Here is a 22,873-nt window from a genome sequence, read left to right as displayed (position 1 = left end):
GCAGAGTAGGTGTGTGAAGTTTGAACGTAAAAATGAAAATATGAATAATTGAAATTCCTACTCGAGGGTAAATAAAATTAACCGTTATAATTTGTTTTAATAAAACATTAGACAGCAACCGCGAAAAAGGGCTTTGCCATTGCGATAAAAACTCGGCGCGATAATCCTTCATGTGGGAGTATCGACTACGCAGAAAAATCAATTTTCGCACTTATGAAAATGATATTCAATCAAATCGAATTTTATCAAGGCGATATCCTACCCAGCTAATATCTACCCATACAGTTTTCGCAAACTGCGGAGCTCATTAATTACCAGCCAGATCATTCAAATGTTACATATTGTTTTTGGTCAAAAATCTATAATGAAAATAATTAATAACATGTACTTAATTATAAGAAGATGAATAACAATGCCTTAAAATACTTGGCAGGTAATTTTACTTTGCCAACTCATACTCGTATTTGAAATAATGAAGCAGCTGCTGCTTCAATTTTGATTTTTTTTAAAAATAGTATAATTCAATTTTAATTTAATGTAACTTATTTCAAATTTATTTTAATTCCATTCTTCACAATTTAAATTAATTTACAGGTATCTACCAAACCTCGATTCAATTTTATTCATTTCAATTTGTTTTTTGAGTAATTTTCTCCCTACCCTCTCTCTCTCTCCTTCCCTTCCCCTGAAAAAATTATTAATAAATTGAAATGAAAAATGAATAAAATGATACACAGGTAAATTGTAGAAAAAAGGAAAACAAACAAGGTGAAAAAATAGACACATAAAATATCAAGTCAAGTCAGATGAAGAGAAATGAACGATGAAAATGAATCACAAGAACGATGTTATTTTTTACAAAAATAAAATAAAAATAAAAACGAAAACTAAAAACCAAAAAAAAAAAAACGAAAATCGTAAACAAAATTGAAAATAAAAAACGACACAAAAAAACAAAAAGTAAATCGAAAAACGAATACAAAAATCAGAAATCGAATCGAAAATCACAAGCAAGAAAAAGCTGCCAAAATTGAAACCAAAAACCAAAAAACGAAAATCTTGAAAAAATCGAAAACAAAAAACGAAAACGTAAAACCTCAAAAATGGAAACAAAAATTAAAATCCAAAAAAATCCTAAAAATAACCAATGAAAATCAAAAGATCTTAAAATGAAAACCAAAAAAAAAATTCTCAAAATCTCGAAGCGAAAACAAAAAGTTTCAGAAACGAAATTGAAATGAAAAACATAGAATTATCAATCGTGAAAAACTGAATTGAAAAAAAAAACAAAAAACTGAAATTGAATTGAAAACAAAAGCTAGAAAACTGGAAACATTAAAAGATCAAATCAAAGTTCTGAAAAAAAATCAAACAAAAAAACAAAACCACAAACCCTCAAAAATGAAAACGGAGAATAAAACCTGAGAAATCCTAAAAAAAAAAACTGAAAATCGAAAAACTTCAATAAGAAAACCCAAAAGTACCATCCTCACAATCTGGAAATAAAAGCAAAAACTTCAACAATCGAAATTGTACAAAAAAATAAAAATAAAATGAAAAACGACCACAGAAACTTTAGATACGAAATTGATAATGAAAAATTGAAGAACTGAATCGAAAAACAAAAATAAAAATCGAAAATGGAATCGAAAACTAAAAGCAAGAAATCTGCAAAAATTGAATCGAAAATCAAAATTTTGAAAAAAAAAACGAAATCAAAACATGAAAATAAAAATTAAAACCTGAAAAAAACGAAAAACCAGAGACATAAAATTGACAGACTTTAAAATGAACACCGAAAAAATATCAAGAAACCTAAATTGAATTGAAAACCAAAGGTTAGAAAAATTGCGAAAATAAAACCAACAAAAATCTTCAAAAAAAAAAAAAAAAAAAAAAAATTGAAAAAACTTCAAAAAGAACCCCCCCCCCTCCCACAAAAAAAAATGCCAAGAACCTCAAAATGAGAATAAAAAACATACTATAAAAGAAATCGAACATAATTAACGAAAAAAATGAGAGAAACAAAAACGAAAAATTGTAGCAACGAAATTGATTGTGAGAAAAATGAAAAACGAAAAATGAAAGCAAAAAATTAAAATTGAATTCAAGAGCAAGAAAAACTACAAAAAAGAAACCAAAAAGCCTAAATTGATGATGAAAAAAAACGGATTCGAAAAACAAAAACAGAAAATTAAAATCAAATTCAAAATCAAGAGCAAAAAAACTGAAAAAATTAAATCAAAATGTCAAAAAAATCAAAATCAAAATCGAAAAATTAAACCAAAAACCAAATAATAATCACAAGACAGATACTGAAAATACAAACAAAAAAGTCCATCGAAAACTAAAAAAAAACAGGAAAAACTGCAAAAATTAAACCAAAAACAAACATCATGTAAAATAAACGAAAATACAACATCTCAAAAATGGAAACGAACACTAAAAATTAAAACAAAAAAAAAACGACACAAACACTGAAAATTGAAAATACCTTAAAACAAACACCAAAAAAATACAACATAAAACATTTTTAAAAAAGTTATCAGCAAAATCGTGCATAAAAACAAATTGTGAAAACGAAATTTATCACGAAAAAAAAAATCAAAAAAAGAAAACAAAAAATACTGAATTCTAATCGAAAATCAAAAGCAAGAAAAACTGCAAAAATAAAACTGAAAAACCAGAATGAACAATTTTGAAAAGAAAATCGAAAAAAAAACAGAAACCTGAATCAAAAAAATCAAATGAAATGAAATTAAGTAGGTACATACTAAAAATCAGAAGACGTCAAAACCTAAACCGAAAAATATCATTCTTAAAACGAAATCAATTCAAACATGAAAAAAAAAATTGAAAAATCACCAACAAATTCAAATCATAAAATAAATCAAAAATGAAACACCCTTTACGGAATAGAAAGATGTCTCAATTAATTTCTAAAAGGGAAAGAGCATAGTTTAAACCCCCCAAAACCAAATTTTCAGCTGCCCAAGTTCATTTTTCGATTTTTGGCGAATTTTTGAAAATCCAAAATTGACTATTTTGGTGATTTATGCTTTTTTAAAAAAAGTACGTACTTGATAAGTAAAAATGTTCAAAATAAGTCCCAAAACTGATATTAACCCCGAAAATCCAAATTTTGCCATTTCCAGCCATTCTGGAGCCTCCAGCGCGATTTTTAAATTTCTCCAGAATTTTGAATTTGCTCCAGAAGGCGTGGATATGAACTTGGGCAGCTAAAAATCGAGTTGTGTGTTATACTCGATCTGTTTAACGAATTTATCCACATTTGAGCCGATTTTGGAGCGGACACCTCAAGAGTGGTTTTTTGACCAGCTTTTTTTCAATATAAAAATATCCAAAAATCAAAAATTTCTCGCTTGTGAGAAAATTTTTGAAATTTGCGCGAGTCGCTGTATTTTGTCATTAATTAAGTACACGAGAGCGAATTTTACCATTTCCAGCCTTTCTTGGGCCTCCCTTCAATTTTTGGATATTTTTATTATGAAAAAAAGCTGGTCAAAAACCCACTCTTGAGGTGTCCCCTCCAGAATCGGCTCAAATGTGAATAAATTCGTTAAACAGTTCGAGTATAACACACAACTCGATTTTTAGCTGCCCAACATCATATTCACGCCTTCTGGAGCAAATTGAAAATTCTGGAGAAATTGAAAAATCGCGCTGGAGCCTCCAAAATAGCTGGAAATGGCGAAATTCGCCCTCGTAGGGTTAGTTCATGAGATCACGACGAAATACTGCGATTCGCGCAAATTTCTAAAATTTTCTCGCAAACGGGAAATTTTTGAGTTTTGAATATTTTTATTTTGAAAAAAAAACTGGTAAAAAAACCACTCTGGAGGTGTCCGCTCCAGAATTGGCTCAAATGTGGATAAATTCGTTAAACAGGTCGAGTATAACACACAACTTGATTTTTAGCTGTCCAACTTCATATCACGCCTTCTGGAGCAAATTGAATATTCTGGAGAAATTGAAAAATCGTGCTGGAGGCTCCAGAATGACCGGAAATGGCCACATTTGTATTTGCGGGGTTAATATCAGTTTTGGGATTTATTTTGAACATTTTTACTGATCAAGTACGTACTTTTTTTTAAAAAAAGCATAAATCACCAAAATAGTCAATTTTGGATTTTCAAAAATTCGCCAAAAATCGAAAAATGAACTTGGGCAGCTGAAAATTTGGATTTGGGGGTTTTAGAATATGCTCTTTCCAAAAATCGCGGTCCCGTTCAAATCGGAGGCGGATACCTTAAGAGGTTCCCTTGTGAGCAATGAAACGAGAAAAATTTCCACCAGCATAATATTCGAAGAATAACTCTTTCCCTTCAGTTTTCAAGATCGTCAACTCGACTCATATTTACGTGGTTTGAGTTGCTGTTTATTGTATTACCAAATGTTCTAGATGGGTAAGTAGGTGCGGGATATTCTAGCAGTAAACATGATAAATTGAAAACACACAAAATGCAAGAATTTTTGAAATATGTATTTCGTACATTTTATTGCACTAGTAATATGATAATTATATGTACTACTCGATGCTTCAATCAATCAAGAGATGTTATTCGTTCGTAAAATTCATTTAAAATAATAAAATTAACAAAATTTCGCACTACTCTAGTCTCTAGTTCATTGATCATTACCATCACTATTCATCAGTCTTTTTACTTTCAACCACCAACTCGGCGAATCCAGTATTTTCATCGAACTTTCTCGAAAAATCATACCCGACAGCGTTTCCCAAAACGATTTCGGCAGTCGTATGTACAATAAAGTCTCCTACTACGTGACCCGAAACAGTCTGTCCGTTTTGATTACCCAACGTCGTGTGCAAGTGAGCTCCATCTTTGCATATGGTACCCACTAGAGAAGTAATCTCCATTTTTTCATCGACGGTTACCTGCTTGCATTAAAATAAAATCAACGAAGGTCGCAGCATCACCATCATCGTGTACGAGTATTTAAGGAGCCATACGCGTGTTAGAAACATATTTACGTGTATAAGTGTGTAAGCAATAAGCATTAATTCACTTATCTTACCGTTTTATGATCGAGATGTTGATCGGAGGCGAATCGTAAACGAGCTTTAGTAACGCTACCGCAGCACGTCAATATAAAAGCTGCCTGTAATTTATTCCGCTCGACGAAGGCTTGTAAATAAGATTTTATTTCGGTGCCGGGCAACAGTCGCATTGGGTAAACATCCATGGTTAGAGTCGAGGTGCGATTATTTTACTGGATATTGACGGCAAATGTGTACAGAAGCAATTAGGTAGACTAGGTTCCAGGTATGCGTATGTAAGTAAGTATATGCGCGGCAAACACCTCGGAAATTATTTTTTTTCCACCGAAAAGAAAAAAATTACTTAACCACTTCGAAGCTGCGAGACTGCAGAGATGAAGAAATTCGGTAGCTAGCCCGATATATGAAATATTTGGTATCGCGATCGTTGCTGAACAACAACACAGTGAGTGAGAGAGAGAGAGAGAGAGATAGAGAAAAAAGGAAACCAGCTGGTCGCAATTAAAATATATAATATAAGTTAATCGTCGTATATCTTTCAATTAAGGCCTAGCACGGTAGCTGGCAGCACATACTGCACCTCATCTCGAGTCTCTCGAAGCCGTATCCAATTCTGTATAAACTGGTTCCAGCATACCCAGCATCTAGCATCCCAGCCCAGCCAGGTTTCTCCCGAGGCGCGTCCCGGCCAGCATCGCCATTCAGCTTCTCTGCGAGTTGGAATCAGCGAGAAGAAGAGTAACAAAGCGGCGTGAGATTAATTATTGCTGACTCGACTATTATTAATCGGAATCAGTTCGACGAGTCGAGCTTGGTCACGCTACGCTATCAATTAACTATAGCTATACGGCTACCGGTGAGCGCCCATCGCCCATCCTCTACCTTCTGCAACTGCAGGCCAGCAGCGGCCAGCGGGAGCGAAAATATTTCAATACCGTTTGGTGGACATTTCCAAGTGCTAACCGTCGAATTACCACACCACAGTTTGGATATTTACAACTTTTTCCAAAACTACATCTAGCTACGGATCAGCGTTAGATGGTAAATCTATCAGGGAGGTAAACATATATTCTTTCCTTTGGAACATTCAAATCTTCGCTATAAGATAGAGATCCAGGCGCACACTGTATGCTTATACAATGTACAAAAAGCACACACTGATTGCTGGTATTTGTATGAAATATGATACTCTCTGCTTTTCTCCCTCCGGCCCCTCCTATAGTGCTCGATTAATTTACCACGCATGAACACTCATTTGATAACGAGAACGCGTTAAATCGGATTCGGTAGAATTTTCATCATTTTTCTCTCTGATTACCTACCACTTGGATGTGAATTTTTTCACTTTAATTACAATCATGAACCCAGCTGTTCGGAATCACATAATACGACAGCATTTTTTCGATAATCAAAACCCAATGGAAAAACCGACACATTTACACTTCGAACCGGTTCTATCTTTGCCTACGATTGATTAGCATATGCTACTTATATTGTCTCCTTGCCAAACGAGTAACTCGCTATGCATCATCAAGGCACACTACTATTGATCTGATTTTTAATACAGTATTAGAATTTCAAAGAGACCAGCAGTCCTCAAGTTTCTCAAACAAAAGTTGAAGTTGAACTGATGATTTCTCTCAATATCAGCATATTTGGGACTTGGGTATAATATTATTAATGTATGTACTTCAAATAATCCATTAGTCAGTTTTATGAGAACTACCTCGTAGCCCCGAACATAGACTAGATTGAAGATGCCAAGATTCAATAGAAAAGAAAAACTTACTCGTGGGCTTCTGATTCTTACACCAGATGAATTGGATTTGTCATAATGTTTACAAGAGGGAATTCGAGACTCACCTGAAACAAACACGAAACAAAACAAAATTAATTAAGTACCAGATGACGAATTAATTATATCTACATATTATTCGTTACCAAATTAAAAATATTTTAAAAACAAATTACCCCCTCCCCCCTACGCCCCCAATAGACCCTACTAACAAAAAAGGCGGCCATTTTGATTGACAGATCAGCCGAAATCGCAGATTTTGCTTTCCAACGTAGGATTCACTCGAAATCTTTTGAACTAACAAGGGAACCTCTTGAGGTGTCACAGTCCGATTTGAAAGGGACCGCGATTTTTGGAAAGAGGATAGTCTTAAACCCCCAAAACCAAATTTTCAGCGGCCCAAATTCATTTTTCGATTTTTGGCGAATTTTTGAAAATTCAAAATTGACTGTTTTTGGCGATTTATGCATTTTTTTAAAAAAGTACGTACTTGATCAATAAAAATGGTCAAAATAAGTCCCAAAACTAATATTAATTGCCCAAATCCAAATTTCACCATTTACAGCTATTCTGGAGCCTCCAGTGCGATTTTTCAATTTCTCCAGAATTTTGAATTTGCTCCAGAAGGCGTGAATATGAAGTTGGGAAGCTAAAAATCGTGTTGTGTATTATACTCGACCTATTTAACGAGTTTATCTACATTTGAGCCGATTTTGAGAGTGACACCTCAAGAGTGATTCTTTGACCAGGTTTTTTCGAAATTAAAAAATCAAAAAAATTAAAAGTTTCCCGTTTGCGTGGAAATTTTTGAAATTCACGCGAATCGCTGTATTTTGTCCAATACTAACCCCCCAAATCCAAATTTCGCCATTTCCAGCCATTCTGGAGCCTCCAGCACGATTTTTCAATTTCTCCAGAATTTTGAATTTGCTCCAGAAGGCGTGAATATGAAGTTAGGCAGCTAAAAATCGAGTTGTATATTACCCTCGACCTGTTCAACAAGTTTTCCACATTTGAGCCGATTTTGTGAGCCTCAAGAGTGGTTTTTTGAAGTGTCACTCTCGCTCCAAAACGGCTGGAAAGGGTAGAATTTGCGCTCCGGGGGTTAGTTCTTGAAGAAATACAGCGATTCGCGCAAATTTCAAAAACTTCCTCACAAACGGTTATCTTTTGATTTTTTGGATTTTTTCATTTTGAAAAAAGCTGGCCCAAAAACCACTTTTGAGGTGTCACTCCCAAAATTGGCTCAAATGTAGATAAACTCGTTAATCAGGTCGAGTGTATACAACTAGATTTTTAGCTGCCCAACTTCATATTCACGCCTTCTGGAGCAAATTCAAAATTCTGGAGAAATTGAAAAATCGCGCTGGAGGCTCCAGAATGGTTAGAAATGGTGAAATTTGGATTTGAGTAATTAATATTAGTTTTGGGACTTATTTTGACCATTTTTATTGATCAAGTACGTACTTTTTTAAAAAAATGCATAAATCGCCAAAAGCAGTCAATTTTGAATTTTCAAAAATTCGCCAAAAATCGAAAAATGAACTTGGGCAGCTGAAAATTTGGTTTTGGGGATCTTAGACTATGCTCTTTACAAAAATCGCGGTCCCGTTCAAATTAGAGTGTGACACCTCAAAAGGTTTCCTTGTAAGCCAAGCTAGATCGGAAAAGCGTGCAAAAATTTATCACCAGAAATTTCAAGGGCTAAAGATCATTTTTTGATTTTTGATGAATCGATAAAAAAACAAATCAAAATTTTACCAAATTTACATGTAAATCTGAAATTTGGAATATCCGTTTTGAGCAGTTCTGGAGCCTCCGGCAGATTTTGAAACTTGAAATTTCCACAAAATTTCCACAAAATTTCATCAACAATTAATGAAGTCGGAAAGTCCAATTCACTTGGCACTTTGGGAGTGCCTGTATGACCCCAAATGGTTTTCTATCGTTTTTGGAGGCCAGTAAGTAAAATTGCAGAATTATATCACTGGCTGCATTGCTTTTTTTGATGGTGTCTTGGGTCTTGACACAAAAACGCATTTTTGAGTGTTTTTTGAGTTTTTGAAAATGACCCACCTGCAGGATAAATTTGAAAAAAATTCCAATTATATGTATTTAGTACTCATGCAGACATATTTTTGAAAGAAAAAAAATTTTGTGTGCTTAAATTAGGTTTGAAGATATGGCGGTTCTTTTGTGAATATCTCCCCCTCCACCCCCCCCCCCTCCTGAGGCCAAACATTTTGAAAACGTGCCTAGACTCATGTCTCCTTTATATGTATATTTTGGATGAATTCAAAATTATTCAATCAAAACTCCTTGAAGTATGATCCCCTCCCCCAAAAAAACAGTTTTTATGGACAAGGAGGGTGGGACGGGGAAGAATTTTTCAAACCACTTTTACTCGATGAAATGAACTCATTACAAAAAAATCAAAATTCGAAAAAAATCAAAAAATGAACGAATTTTAATTTTGTTACTATGAGTGTAATGTTTATCAACTTTGGCAAAAATGAATAAATTCAAACTTTTTTAAAATGTTTGGAATTTAAAATTGAATTTTTTCGAATTTTGATTTTATGTGATGATTTCATTTCATCGAGTGAAAGTGGTTTTTTTAACTTTTTCAACAAATATCTACGTAAAAATAGGGGTCAGATGGGTTAACTTTACCAATCAAAACTTTTTTTTCATATTTTAAATCAAAAAATCGCATTTTTTTCGCAAACTTTCAATTTTTTTTAAATCGACATTACGACGTAATGCCATCCCGATTTTTTAATATGTATGTTGTTCAGCGTGGAAAATTGTCCATAATATATTTATTTCAGAATTTTTGAGAGTCGGAACGATATGAAAACTACGTTTTGAAACTTTTCGAGCTACATAATTTTTCGTACGAAAAAAAGTGGCAACATTGATTTTTACGATATCACCAAAAAGCCTTTCAAAACCCCCAACTATTGGAAAAAGTTCCATTCTGGTAGGTATCGCGGCTATCGCGTAATCCACTGCTGAAATGGATGATTTTTCAAGTTCACTGAAAACTTTGACACCCCCTTGCAGCCTTTAAAAAAGAGCTAGAGGGCTGCGATTTGCGCCATTGGTCATCCCTTCGAAAGGCCTTTCCACAGGAACAATTTCGAAACATCGCCGACCTCCCCTCCCTCACTACTTCCTGGTCGAATTGACGCGAAATGACCCAACAGTTGCAAACCGTTTCGAGCAGTTCTGAAGCTTCCAGCAGATTTTTGAAACTTACAATTGCCAGAAAATCTCATCACATGAAGTGGGAAATCCGAAATTTGCGCTGCACTCCAACTTAGACACCCTATTAAGTCGACTGCTGGTGGGTTAAAGTCATTTTGGAGCCTACAGCGACTTTTTGAAAATTCTGGGAGGCTCCAGCAGATTTTTGAATCTTGAAATTTCCACAAAACTTCATCAACTGCAGTTGAAAAGCCAAAATTCATTCTGTAAACGAAATTCAACACGCTATGAAGTCGCTGTAGGTAGATTTCAAGTCATTTTGAAGCCTCCAGCGACTGTTTGGAAATTACTGGAGCCTCTAGCAGATTTTTTAATGTTCAAAATTTCCATAAAATTTGAGCAATTAGAGCTGGAAGCTCAAAATTTACTCAGTACTCCAATTTCAACACGTTATCAAACTCGCTGGAGGCTCCAAAATGACTTACACCTACCAGCAGTCGACTTACTAGCGTGTTTAAGTAAAGTACAACGTGAATTTCGGATTTGCAACTTCATTTGATGAAATTTTGTGGAAATTTCAAGTTTCAAAAATCTGCTGGAGGCTCCAGAACTGCTCAAAACAGTTTGAAACATGTTCCAATCGATTTGGCAGGTCGAAAGTAGGGTATAAGTCAAATTTTAGATTTCTAGGACAATTTGGTGAAATTTTGATTTTTTCCCCTTATTTTTGACTTTGTAGATTTGATTTTCAAAAATTCACCAAAAATCGAGAAATGCACTTTATCGCTTGAAATTTTGAATGGTGATGAATTTTTGCATGCTCTTTCGTTCTTGCTTGGCCTAGTTCGAAAAATTTCATGCGAGTGCTATGTTGGAGATCAAAATCTGACCTGTCAATCATAAATGGCCGCCAGTTTATAAGCAGGGACTACTTTTTTTTGACCAATTTGCTTCAAAATGTTCTTTAAGATGTCCCCTTTAAGAGAAAAGTTGTCCTTGGAGATCGGGAGGGGGGCGCAGTTTCTCCACATATGCCATATGCCGGACTATTAATGTATACATCACACCGCCGAAAGTATGCGGGAGGCACTAATGCAACTATGCATGCATAGAGTATCGAATATAAAATTTTCTGTTTTGGCAACGCGATCGTTTAAGAAATCCCTCTCCACTGCAACGAGCAGTACGAATACGAATTGGAAATTCACTCCGAGTGTAATTTCCGGCAAAACTCAACCGCTAACCGAATCGATTATCTCAAAGAAACGAACGTTTGTCGCAAAATGGCTAATTTTATTCGCACCTGGGATTCGGACATTAATTTACGTCGCGTCGTCGTTGGAAAACGTTTAGCTGGATGGTAGTATTCTCTATAATGAAAAGCAAGTGTTTACGACTCGGATTCGGGTATACCGACACTCGACAGCTCCTATCTAATACGAGAATCTCGTTCATCACATTTTTACAGCCGTAAGCGCTGCAGTTACGAGTATCTCGTATTGGTCGTTTTAGTCGCGAACCTCTTTTTTTTTTTCATCATCATCATCATCATCACCATCAGTCTTTACAGTAATTAAAAAACTAGTCCCATTAACGCGCGACACCTTCGTCTCGATCACGAAGAAAGATGCTGTGAAAAAGAAAGATGATAGGGTGAGGTGTGAGGTGTGAGGTGCGGTGCAGTGGTGGACTGGAACAGAGCCAGATTAGAAACCCCTGGCTTTTTTACTCTTATATACGAGTATGTTGACGAGTGTTGTTAGGAAATGTAAATGATCGCGGCCAATGCACCAGTGTGTAGTGTATCCACAATCCAGTGGTACATACACATCTCTAGTGAGCCTTATGTCCATGTCCTAAGAGATTTGATTTTGCTCTTCTGCTTCATCATAGAGCTCGGCTAGGCTATTATAATAACTGACGTTCGCACGTGTGTATACACCTATCCTATCGATTCATATACATATACTCGAGCATATAGATAGGAGACAACCGGTTCGCACCAGTCGAGCGAAATGCGCCACCGCCGCGCGCCGCGCCGCCGCCGCCGCCGCCAACCAAAGAAACTCGCGGCAACCGCGCTCGCGCTCGCGCCAAAGTCGTCGTCGTAGTTTGTGGTTTTATCAATGACTTGGCCAAAGCCATTCACATAATTGTAGAACTGCAATTCAGAAAATATTATCCAATGAAGTGAAAGTATGTCGTCGTTTTGAATATATTCATGAATGAAACCTTAATGGCGAGGCGTAATTATATACCGCGTGTCCTCCGTTTTGGCAACAACTCCATCATATTAAAAATGGGAGGAGTGTTGTTCGCATTCTGCTATACATATACTCCTCGTATTCGTATACTTATACAGAATCGAGTCGACGAATCTATAAAGGTGATAATCACACACACTTCTCGTTCTCTCTAACTCTCTGTCTCTGTCTGTAGCCGCATTTATAATGACATGTGTCACGCAGACCAAGAAACTTATACCCTACCCTTACCTTACCCTATTAAAGACTAGATTTTCAAAAAGCTGCGCGATAGGTGAGTTTCTTCATCATTGTCTGACTGTCTCTCGAGTCCAAGTCGACGTCCACGTCGCCGACGCTAATGCTGACGTCGTTGTGGTCTGCGAAATGCGACGCCAGTGCCACACTTTGAAATTTTGACCCATTTTTTTGTTTCCCTTCTTGTTAGTACATTGCCTTATCTCGTTTAGCCTCTTTATTAGTATTCGTTTCTTGATCGTTATGCATATCAGATATCAGGAGCTCGATAGAAAAGTTATCGCTTTTGGAAGACAAGTTATCCAATTATAAGATCTATTCCCATCTCTTAAATTCATCATAGATGGTGGATTTCCGAGTTTGACCATTTTTATCGAACATTAACGCAAAATTATCTACTTTTCACCAACTTAAAATCAAACGAAAATTGAAAGTTTTGAAATAAAATTTAAAAATAAAAATCCCTGAGAAAAATTCAAAGCCACCCATGACGACTCATTTTTTTCTAGTATCGCCATTCTAATGTTTCGGTTCATTTTCTTAGGTGGAAATTTTTGAAATTTATCTGTCCAACTTTCTGACGTTCAAAGTTTTAACACTGATTGTGGGGGGGGGGGGATCATCATCGAATTGCTTCAGTTTGAATTCATTATAGATTAGGATCCCTCAAGGGTGTCCTGATTACATCTTGATATTTGGTTTGTTGGAAACAGTGGAAAGAGTCGGAAGTTGTTCAAATTTTGAAGTGGTTGTGTGGTAAAAGAGCATGCTAAAATACATCATCACTTGACAAGTGTTGGGGTGTTTCTATGTACTGTTGTGGTATTTTCTCTGGTTTTTACAATTTTTGACCAAGGTTCACTACTCTAAAAAATCTGAAAAAAATTATTGAAAATAATATACTTAGTTTAAAACACAGTGTTTAGTGAAAAAATGTTGCTTGAAACTCTTTTCGGTGCTGAGTTACGGCAATTCAAAGTTTTCTTCTGAGCTTTTTGACTAGAATGAAATAAAAAAAAAATCTGAAAAAATTTCCACGAATTAGTCTCCCTGTTCCCTACACACCATCAAAATTTCAAAATTTCTGGTCAAGTGGTCGAAGAATGGGATTTTTTAACGTAGAATTCGCGATTTTCTTGAATGTAGAGGGAGGGGGAGGGGGAGGGAAAAACAAAAAAATTTGCGCTTAAAAACGAATAGGTCTAGGTACCCTATACTCTGTACTCCAAATTTAACACCCTCTGAAGACGACTTCAGGTGAGTTCAAGTCATTTTGAATCCTCCAGCGACTTTTTGAAAGGTTTCATGGCGTTTTTATGAAAATTGAAATTCCCAAAAAATAGCTGGATAGCTAGAAACTTCAAACTCCCATGCTGCAGTAGACTTCATATCGTATTGAAACTAGTTTGCAGAGTTTATTTCGGATTGACTTGCTAACTACATTCGATAAAATGTTATGTAAAATTTCAAGTTTCAAAAATCTGGCGGAGACTCCAGTAATTTTCAAAAAGCAGCTAGAGGCTCCAAAATGATTTGAATTCACCTGAAGTCGTCTTCAGACGATGTTAAAATTGGAATGCAGAGTTAATTTCGACATTCCATCTCCATTTGATGAAATGTTGAGGAAATTTCAAGTTTTAAGAGTCTACAGGAGGCTCCAGTAATTTTCAAGTAGTCGCTGGAGGCTTCAAAGCTACTTGAAATTCACCTGCAGTCGACTTCGTAGCGTATTAAAATTAGTTTTCAGGATAAATTTCGGCTTTCCAACTCCATTTGATGAAATTTTATGGGAATTTCAGGTTTCAAAAATCTGCCGGAGGCTCCAGAACTGCTCAAAATGGTTTGAAACAGTTTCCAATCGATTTGGCATATCGAAAATAGGGTTATCCAAAATTTCAGCTTTCTTGGCCAATTTGGTAAGATTTTCATTTTTCCCGTCATTTTTGGCTTAAATGTGATTTTCAAAAATTCACCAAAAATCGAAAAACTCACTTTAGCACTTGAAATTTTGACAAGGGATGAATTTTTGCCTGCTCTTTCGATCTACCTTCGTACGTTTTACAAAATTTCTAGCAAGTCCTGTGTTGGAACGCAAAATCTGCAATTTTGGCGTACCTATCAATCAAAATGGGCGTCATTTTGTAATAGGGTCACTTTTTTTTTTTTAGGACAATCATTTGGGAGACCGGGAGAAGGTTTTTCTTGAAAAAGTGCTTAGTCAGATAGATTCTGCCCATAAATGAAAAATTTTCAAAAAATGTCTACATAACTACATAAATTTTTCATCTTTTAGGTATTATGTACTTTTCTCAATTTGGGGGGAGGGGTTGGGGCTCCATACAAGAGAGCCAAAATTATTTGGGGGTTCAACAAACGTTTTTGTTTGAAAAGGGAGTTGTGTGGAACGATTCTAATTTAGAAATGGGATATATTTTGTAAAATTCGCCTGATTTTGATTTTTCTCATTTTTTGGACTTTTGAGAGCTCTTTACGAGGGGTCCAATATAGGTTAAAGGTCCGGAAAAAGTTTTTTCTTGAAAAGAGGAGTACCTATTCAGAAAAATTCCGACGCAGAAGTAAATAATTTTGATAAATTTTTTTTTTCGAATGTGGGGGTTGCAGATAAGGGAAAAATTAAAAATACAGAATAATGTTCTCTCTTTCGAGGTAACAACTTGGAGGGATGGGAGACATAGGTCATTGCAAAAAAAAAAACACATTGCTCTTGAAAACAAAATTCCAAAAAATCACTCATAGGGTGTCACACGGTGTTTAAAAAACCCAGCATTAAATTCAATATCTTGAAAAACGTTTCGACGAACACTTTCAACATAACCCTTTTCACAAATGTTAACCTTAAATATACCTGTGCACGCAAAAGTATCTTTTAATTTGCCGAATTCCCAAAAAATTTTCCATAAAGAAGTCGGTTTTTTCACCAGCAAATTTTTTACATTTTTAATTCAATTAATTTATAAAAATCTTATACAAAACAACGTAACTATTCCAAGTCCAAGTAACAAGAAAAACGAGACTAATTCGCAAAGAAAATAACATCGTTGAAAAAGAATTCGCACAACTTCGAAAGAATGAAAAGAACGCCAAGATAGGTACCTAAAGAGTGGGAAAAAAAGTACACGAAAAAGTGCGAGGGAAAAGGAAAAAAAGAAGCTTATAATACACTTCAATAAAGTGCCAATCTCACTTAAATGATTTAATGAAAAAGCCATAATTTTTTTCTTGCATTATAAAAATTGCTTTTACAAACGCCTCCGTTAGTTGTGGTAAAAGAAAAACAAGATTAATTAATTTTTTCGTCGCCAACGCCTGCGTAAATTTCATCTTGACGATTTCGTTGTCTAAATTACGAGTATTTGGCGCGATGTATGTTAATTGTTAATTCATAAGTGGATTTTTCTAATTTTGATGGTGGTGGGGGGGGGGGGGGGGTTGTACAACTGATGAAAGGCCCTGCTGCTGTGTGGTGATTTGACGTTCAACTCGGAATACCGATTTTTATGCAATTTCTTTTTGAAAATAATCAAATAGTATATTATGCAACTAGGGAGATAATGTGATCTTCAACGAATTTTGAGGTTTATTTCCCGAGCGAAGCGAGGGAAGTAACTCAAAATGGTTGAAAATCACATTATCTCCCCAGTTCCATAAAATATTTTACGTTTTTTAGGGAGAGAATCGCTAATTTGTCCGCCGAGCGATTAGCGAGCGGGAGGTAATGTAGTAGATTATCTCCCTAGAAACGTAAATAATATTAAGTCTGGGTCAGATTTTGAAATTAAAAAAAATGACCAATTTCTGACACTTGCAGTTATCGTATTATATTGGAATGAGACATCAAGACATGAGTTAAACTTTGATACAGATTTTTCAGAACTTGAGAAAAAGTCAACAGATGAATTAAACGAGTTTCTGACCATTTTGAGTCAATTTTAATAGTTTTTTAAACAAATTGTACGATTTTGAAATAATTTTTGAATAACTTTTCTGTTTTGAATCGATTTTAGTGAAATTTCAAATGAATTTTTGAACATTTACGAGAATGTATTTTCATTGTAGACCATTTTGAAAACTACGAGACAATCGAATGAATTTTCAACTGGTTTTAGCAAAACTTCAATTCGAGTTTCTCGTAATTTTTTGATTATTTGTCAATTTTGGGTCAATTTTTAGATAGTTTTTTAGGTGACTTGTCAATTTTGAGTATATTAGCGAACTTCTTGCGAACAGATTTTCACAAAAAAGAAGTCAAGGGAAACATATGCACCTATTAACGAACATACGTACATATTTTTGTTTCTTTTCTTTTCTTTGTGGTAAAGTTGAATACGAGTAAATAATTAAACGACCAGAACGGAATAAAATTACGATAATTTCAATGTTGTATGCGTACATAGCTAAGCATTGATTGATAAACTTGTCCGATAGAAGGTAGAAGAAGAAGAAGAAGAAGACGAAGAAATCTCGACTCGATGGTTATCTTAGGTTTTTGTTTCCTACAGGCTAAACTCATATAATTAAAGATTTTCAACCAGTTTCAGCGGCTCGTCGGTTTAAAAATAACTACTAGTCATCCAGGAAATATATGATTTTTATTCGGCGGCATCGTCGTCGTCGTCGACTGTCGTATAGTCGTTAGAGTAGCACATCTGTTCGCAAAATTGGCGATTTAAGCGATATTTGTGTCGCGTACCGGGTAGGATTTCAAATAAACGTCGACGTTTTCACCCAACCCCTATGTGCGGTCGCAATTGCGCCATTTTCCGGGCGAAAATTCGCGATATGGGATTATATTGGTGAAAATGTGTTTGAAAATCACCATCATGGTGCGCAGATTACGCGGTCGAGATCGTAGATCGGAGATTGTGTTTTGAGAAGATGATGAAATTTTTATACTGGCCGAATACCGCCGCCGCCACCACCCTGCCGATCGTGTCCAAGGCCTGTTTCGTGTGTATTTATTTTGTTGTTGTGTACGACGTATGGCGTGTTGAACCATCAATTTTACCGCAACATATGCGAACGCAACGGCTACGGTCTACTGTCCCGTATGAGTATGATGCTGTAATGTGGCCTTTTTCACGGCTAGCCCTTTATTCGCGATTGCGATGCGTTATGTGTCCAAAGTACCTACAACCAAACTGGTTCAAGATGAGAGCTTGGAGTGTGTTATACTTATAGAGTTGCATTTGGATTCGTTCGAATGATGAGTGGATCAGTGCAGGGCACGTGCAATCATTTTGAAAGCAATCCCCTCACGATGATTTTGATGATTGAACTGTCATTCGTGTATTTGGTTTTGGTACTGTAGAATATGGTGGTATGGTCAATGCTGATTCTAGATTCTAGTGGTGAAATTCAAAGATTTGATCATCCTGTTGAACAAAGGATCTCAAGAGTGGCGTCCAAAACCGTCGAGATTACACTAAGAGAATCAACAATTTGTTGGAGACTCTACAACGCTTTGAAATCATCTCCAATCGACTGGGAGAGTCGAAAATAGCAAACGTCAGCCTTCTACATTAATTTGATAAATTTTATTATCATTATTTTTTTTTTTGAAAATGAACCAAATTTGAAATTTCAAAACTTCGTCATAATCGAGAAATAAATTTCAGTAACTGAAATTTGCGCTGGTGATGCATTTTGGAGACCTTTTTCATTTCCTTTTTGTCTCTTACAAAAATTTTTCATATCAGATAATTGTTTTTTTTTGAAGGGAGGAGGAGAGGGGAAGGGGAGGTAGTGGATTGGGTGCCACGATCGTATGTGTAGTGTAACCGATTTGACTCGATTCTTTTTTAAAAGTAAGGGAACCCTTCTTTTTCCCCCAATCCGCACCAGGCCGTGGAGGTATTTTATTATTAAAGAAAAAACAATCTTAGACTAAGGGTTACTAATTATAGCTTCACCCCAAGTCTAAGCAGGGATGGGAGAGGGGAGAGGGGGGAGGTGAGACGGATTGTCCACCGCGACCCAAACCCCTAGGCAGTTGCCTAAGGCCCAGTTGTCACTTCCCAGGTTTCGTTTCCACGCGTACCTGTTCCGATCACGACTGAGCCCCCAACCCGTCTCAGGGTGAAGTTTGAAGGGGAAGTGATTTCGCCTAGGGGTGATCCCAACAAGTTAGGTCTCCTAGTTATTGCCACGAGGTTTATTTGGACTTTTGTGGGGCAGTCGGTGCACTTGCTTAGGGCTTCTCACCAACTGCCCACAAGAAAAGATTGTTTTTTGTATTATAAGTTTAGTATTTACAAGTATAGATAGATAAATATTAGGTATAGTAAATTTTAGGATTATCTCAAGATCCAGGTAAATTTGGTCCTGAGTATTTCTTGTCTTGAATTTGGCTTTGGGCATAATTTGTTTTACAGTTGACAATATTGGTTTTTGACATCTTGTTCAGGTAGTCACCCTTTCATGTTAGGTGGGAGGGTGCAGACTCTCAGAGCCACTGTAAGGCCCTTGAAGCACTCTAGGAGTGCTTGTTTAACTAGTGGCCATTCAAGTTGGTCCAAGCCACACCCTAATCTTGGTACTGCGATTTTTGTGATGTTTAGCTCAACGCATTTGACTGCCAGAGCTTTCATTATTTGTACAAAGTCTCCGATTGTCCGCTTGTCCTGGTGTCTTTCTTTGGTTACTGCATATAATACGTAGTTCCCTTTACTGTATATCTCCACCACATCACCCACTTTGGCACCCCTTGACTTTAGTGTGTTAACATTGCCAAAGGCTCGTCTGAATTTGACCGCTATGCCCTTATACTCATCTCAAAGTCCCGGCAAACACATCAATGTGCCAAGGCATACTCTGGGATTTGCAGCATTAAGTTGTCTTCTAGTTCTTCTATTGTAAATACTCCATTTGATCTTACTGATATACATCCCCAGTTGTCCCTCTGGATCTTTGCCTCGTGTTTCCTTTCGATATGTTCAAGTATACTTTTCACCTGTGTGGGGGTCAGTTTGCTGGTGTGCAGTTCACTGATGCTTAGGTACTCCCTGTATGGAAGCAGGGAGGACACAGAAGCTGGTCCCACTGGGTGGTAGAATCTCTCCTTTATGGCTCTGAGCACAAGATATTTCATCGCGTTGGTGTATCTGTGGTTTGTGAAGATCAGGCTGTAGGGGTGTCCCAGATCATTGGATACAACTAGCTGGTACATGGCCCTATCAACTATCCTACACGCCACATTTTGGTATTCGATATCGGCAAAGTACTTCCCCAGAATGGACTGGGGGCTGATCGGATTGTCCTTAAGAGTTGGTTTTTTTGTATGATCAAAGAATGACTACACCACTAGAAGTCTCGAGTTGACATCTTCTAACGTGTGGCTGTTCTCATAAATAGTTCTTGTGGTATAATCCTCATTAAGGGAACCCTTGAGGGTACAGGCCCCGCAGGAGTCCAAGGGTTAAAAATTTGGGGTTTGACTAATTCCATCAATTTAAAAAAATGAAAACATGTGCTCAGAAAATTTGAATACTAGTTCCCAGTATGTTAAGGTGGATCGCGAAAAAAAAGGCGACGGATTTTGACCAAATTCAGCAGAGACCTTCATTTTTGAGTTGAAAGTTACTCAGAAAAAAATTTTTTTGAAGGTATTTGTGAAGAGTAGAAATGTGCTCTTAAAGAGAGCGCCTGTCTTGAGAAAAATGGTCCAGTCCCAAATAAAAGTATTTGAGATTCTGCGTCGATTTATACATACTATTGCCTTTAAAATTCAAAACAATGCACTTTTAAGGGTTCTAATGAGTGGTGGAAAATTTTCAAATCGTTTATTTTTGGATAAATTCATGTTTTGAAATTTTTTCCTTTGCAAATACAGTAGTCCCCGCTTAATGTAGTCGCGGTTAATAGAATAATTCGGATTATGGAATCGAAATGGGTGGGGACGGAACGCTTGCATCTTCTTACATGTAAATTTTATCGCTTATTGTAGTGAAAAAGAGCATTGAGTTCAGTTAATAGAATTGATTAATCTTCAAAAGTTGAAGAAAATCACGGAAATTCGACAAAATTTAACAAAAAGTGGATGAAAAAATGATGAAATTTATGTACAATTTTATAAAAATTGGCCAAAAAAGTCTTCAAAACATAAAAGATTAATGTACCTAACTAAACAACCAAAAATGTACTGAAATCGACTCCTAAAAACATCAAAAAATGATGAAATTTCAACAGAATTTGGAATTTTGTGGGTTTTTATCCTTCAGCTTTCTCTGGTTTATAGAATGAAACATACCCAGTCCCAACCTAATTCTAATAAATAAGTATGAGTAGAAATTTGAAATTTGATTGTGAAAATGATGAAAACTATGCTGAAGGAAGTCCAAGCTTATTTATGACTAGGGGAAAGCCCAAATACGAGTAGGATTTTTGTAGTATGAGATCATAATATAAGCAAAAATACAGAATACATATTTCGAAATTTTTTCGGCGTTTTTTTATTGGACCGCTTATTAGAATATCCCAGTTAATAGAATTAAAAGTACCTCGGCCCAAACCGATTCCATGAAGCGGGGACTACTGTATTTCGTATTCATCGTGCCAAAATATGTATTTAAATATACCATGCCTGAAATTGGAGAAATACATATTTTGGAGCGCAATCAATTTTTTGGTAATTTCTACCAATTTCAAAAAATCGAGAAAAAAACATACAAATGTTTTTCAGTTTTTTGAAATTGGTAGAAATTACCAAAAAATTAATTTTCAAAAAGTCGCTGGAGTCTCCAAAACGACTTGAAATCCACCTGCGGTCAACTTCGTAGCGCATTGAAATTAGTTTGCAGAATGAATTTCGACTTTTCAACTTCATTTAATGAAATTTTGTGGTAATTTCGAGTTTTAAAAATCTGCTGGATGCTCCAGAACTGCTCAAAATGGTTTGAAACAGTTTCCAATCGATTTGGCATGTCGAAAATAGGGTATACCCCGAATTTCAGCTTTCTTGGCCAATTTGGTAAAATTTTGATTTTTCCCCTCATTTTTGGCTTGAATTTTATTTTCTAAAATTCACCAAAAATCGAAAAAGGCACTTTAGCACATGAAATTTGGACAGGTGATAAATTTTTGCCTGATCTTTCGATCTACCTTTGTACGGTTTAAAAAATTTCGTGCAAGTCCTATGCTGGAACGCAAAATCTGCGATTTCGTCTGACCTTTCAATCAAATTGGCAGCCATTTTATTAGTAGGGCCACTTGTTTTTTGAGGACAAGGGCTAGAAATGTTCCTTAGGACACACCCTTTAAGAAAAAAGTTGTCCCGGAGAATCGAAGCGACCGGGGGGGGGGGGTGCAATAGATCCTTATGCGGGCTCTCCGACTTTCGTAAATGTCTGTTCTCTTAGGGCCCATTTCTCTCCTCCAGAGGCATCTCTGGAGCTGAAAATTTTTCTGAGTAACTTCCATCTCAAAACGAATGTCTCTGCTGAATTCGATCAAAATCGTTTTGGGGGGTGCCCAACTGCCTACACTACAAGACATATTAAACGTAAAAAAGTCCTAGAACTCAATAAGGTATTTTTTGAGGCCCAAATTTTCATATAAGTAACTTGCCAAAAAATGGTGGAAAAAAGTGATCAGGTAGCTACAACAAAATGGTATCTTCAAACCTAACATTTTCAAAAAAATGACCAAAAAGTGTAGGAAAATGTAATTGGGCAGTTGCAACTTTGGAAATCGTCCTTTCTCATCACAAGTCAACCTTCAGGCGATTCAAATTCGACAATTTTTGAAAATTTCGAGTCCAAAAATACTTACTTTTTCGGTTGCGCTCACTCAAAACTACCCTGACACGTTTTTGAATAAATATTTTTTCAAGTTTCAAGGTATATTTTGGGAATGGTTGGTTTTATTATATTTTTCTATTGGGTAGATTTGTGGTGGAACAAAATTTTGGGATCTTTGTGCCCCCTTGGGCACCGTAGTTTTGCGATTGGGCATCTATAAATTTAGTTGTGGGATATCCTAACACTCGTCAGGTTCCCCTGTACTCTTCTCCAAGGGCATCTCCACAGCTAAAATTTTCTCTCAGTAACTTTAAACTCAAAACGAAGGTCTCCACTTAATTTGGTCATAATCATCTGAGACTTTTTTTTTCGCGATACAGAGACACATGGGTTTTTGGGTTTTTAGCTTTTCAAACTCGCAGTTCCTATCTACGCTTCTCCTTTTCCTAACGACTTTGTTAAGAGCGTTTCCGTTATCGTTACTAAGGGTAGGAAATAGGGGTAGGTACTTCGCGGTGCCACTGGCAAACCGCGGAGTCCCTCCCACGTTATCGCCGAAAAATATACGTTA

The 22,873-nt window shown here is 36.1% G+C and overlaps 1 protein-coding gene across 1 annotated transcript; it reads right to left on the bottom strand.

Moving 5' to 3' along the window:
* Positions 1-4,555: 4,555 nt before the first annotated feature.
* Positions 4,556-5,607, bottom strand: LOC135843038 (bifunctional protein GlmU-like). Its single transcript, XM_065360775.1, has 2 exons — positions 5,059-5,607; positions 4,556-4,918 (listed from the first exon to the last, which is right to left on the bottom strand). Exons 1-2 carry the CDS (start codon positions 5,224-5,226, stop codon positions 4,667-4,669), a joined length of 420 nt encoding a protein of 139 aa, XP_065216847.1. The 5' UTR covers positions 5,227-5,607; the 3' UTR covers positions 4,556-4,666.
* Between the last annotated feature and the right edge of the window lie 17,266 nt (positions 5,608-22,873).

The sequence above is a fragment of the Planococcus citri genome, chromosome 1 (assembly GCF_950023065.1).
Source record: "Planococcus citri chromosome 1, ihPlaCitr1.1, whole genome shotgun sequence".
Taxonomy (NCBI): domain Eukaryota; kingdom Metazoa; phylum Arthropoda; class Insecta; order Hemiptera; family Pseudococcidae; genus Planococcus; species Planococcus citri.
The sequence above is the reverse complement of the archived record's forward strand: the minus strand, read 5'-3'. Positions and strand labels throughout refer to the sequence as shown.

Coding starts and splice junctions, on each gene's coding strand:
- LOC135843038 (XM_065360775.1), bottom strand. CDS start 5,226: ATGGATGTTTACCCAATGCGACTGTTGCCCGGCACCGAAATAAAATCT. Junction 4,919..5,058: donor AACATCTCGATCATAAAACG/GTAAGATAAGTG, acceptor TAATGCAAGCAG/GTAACCGTCGATGAAAAAAT.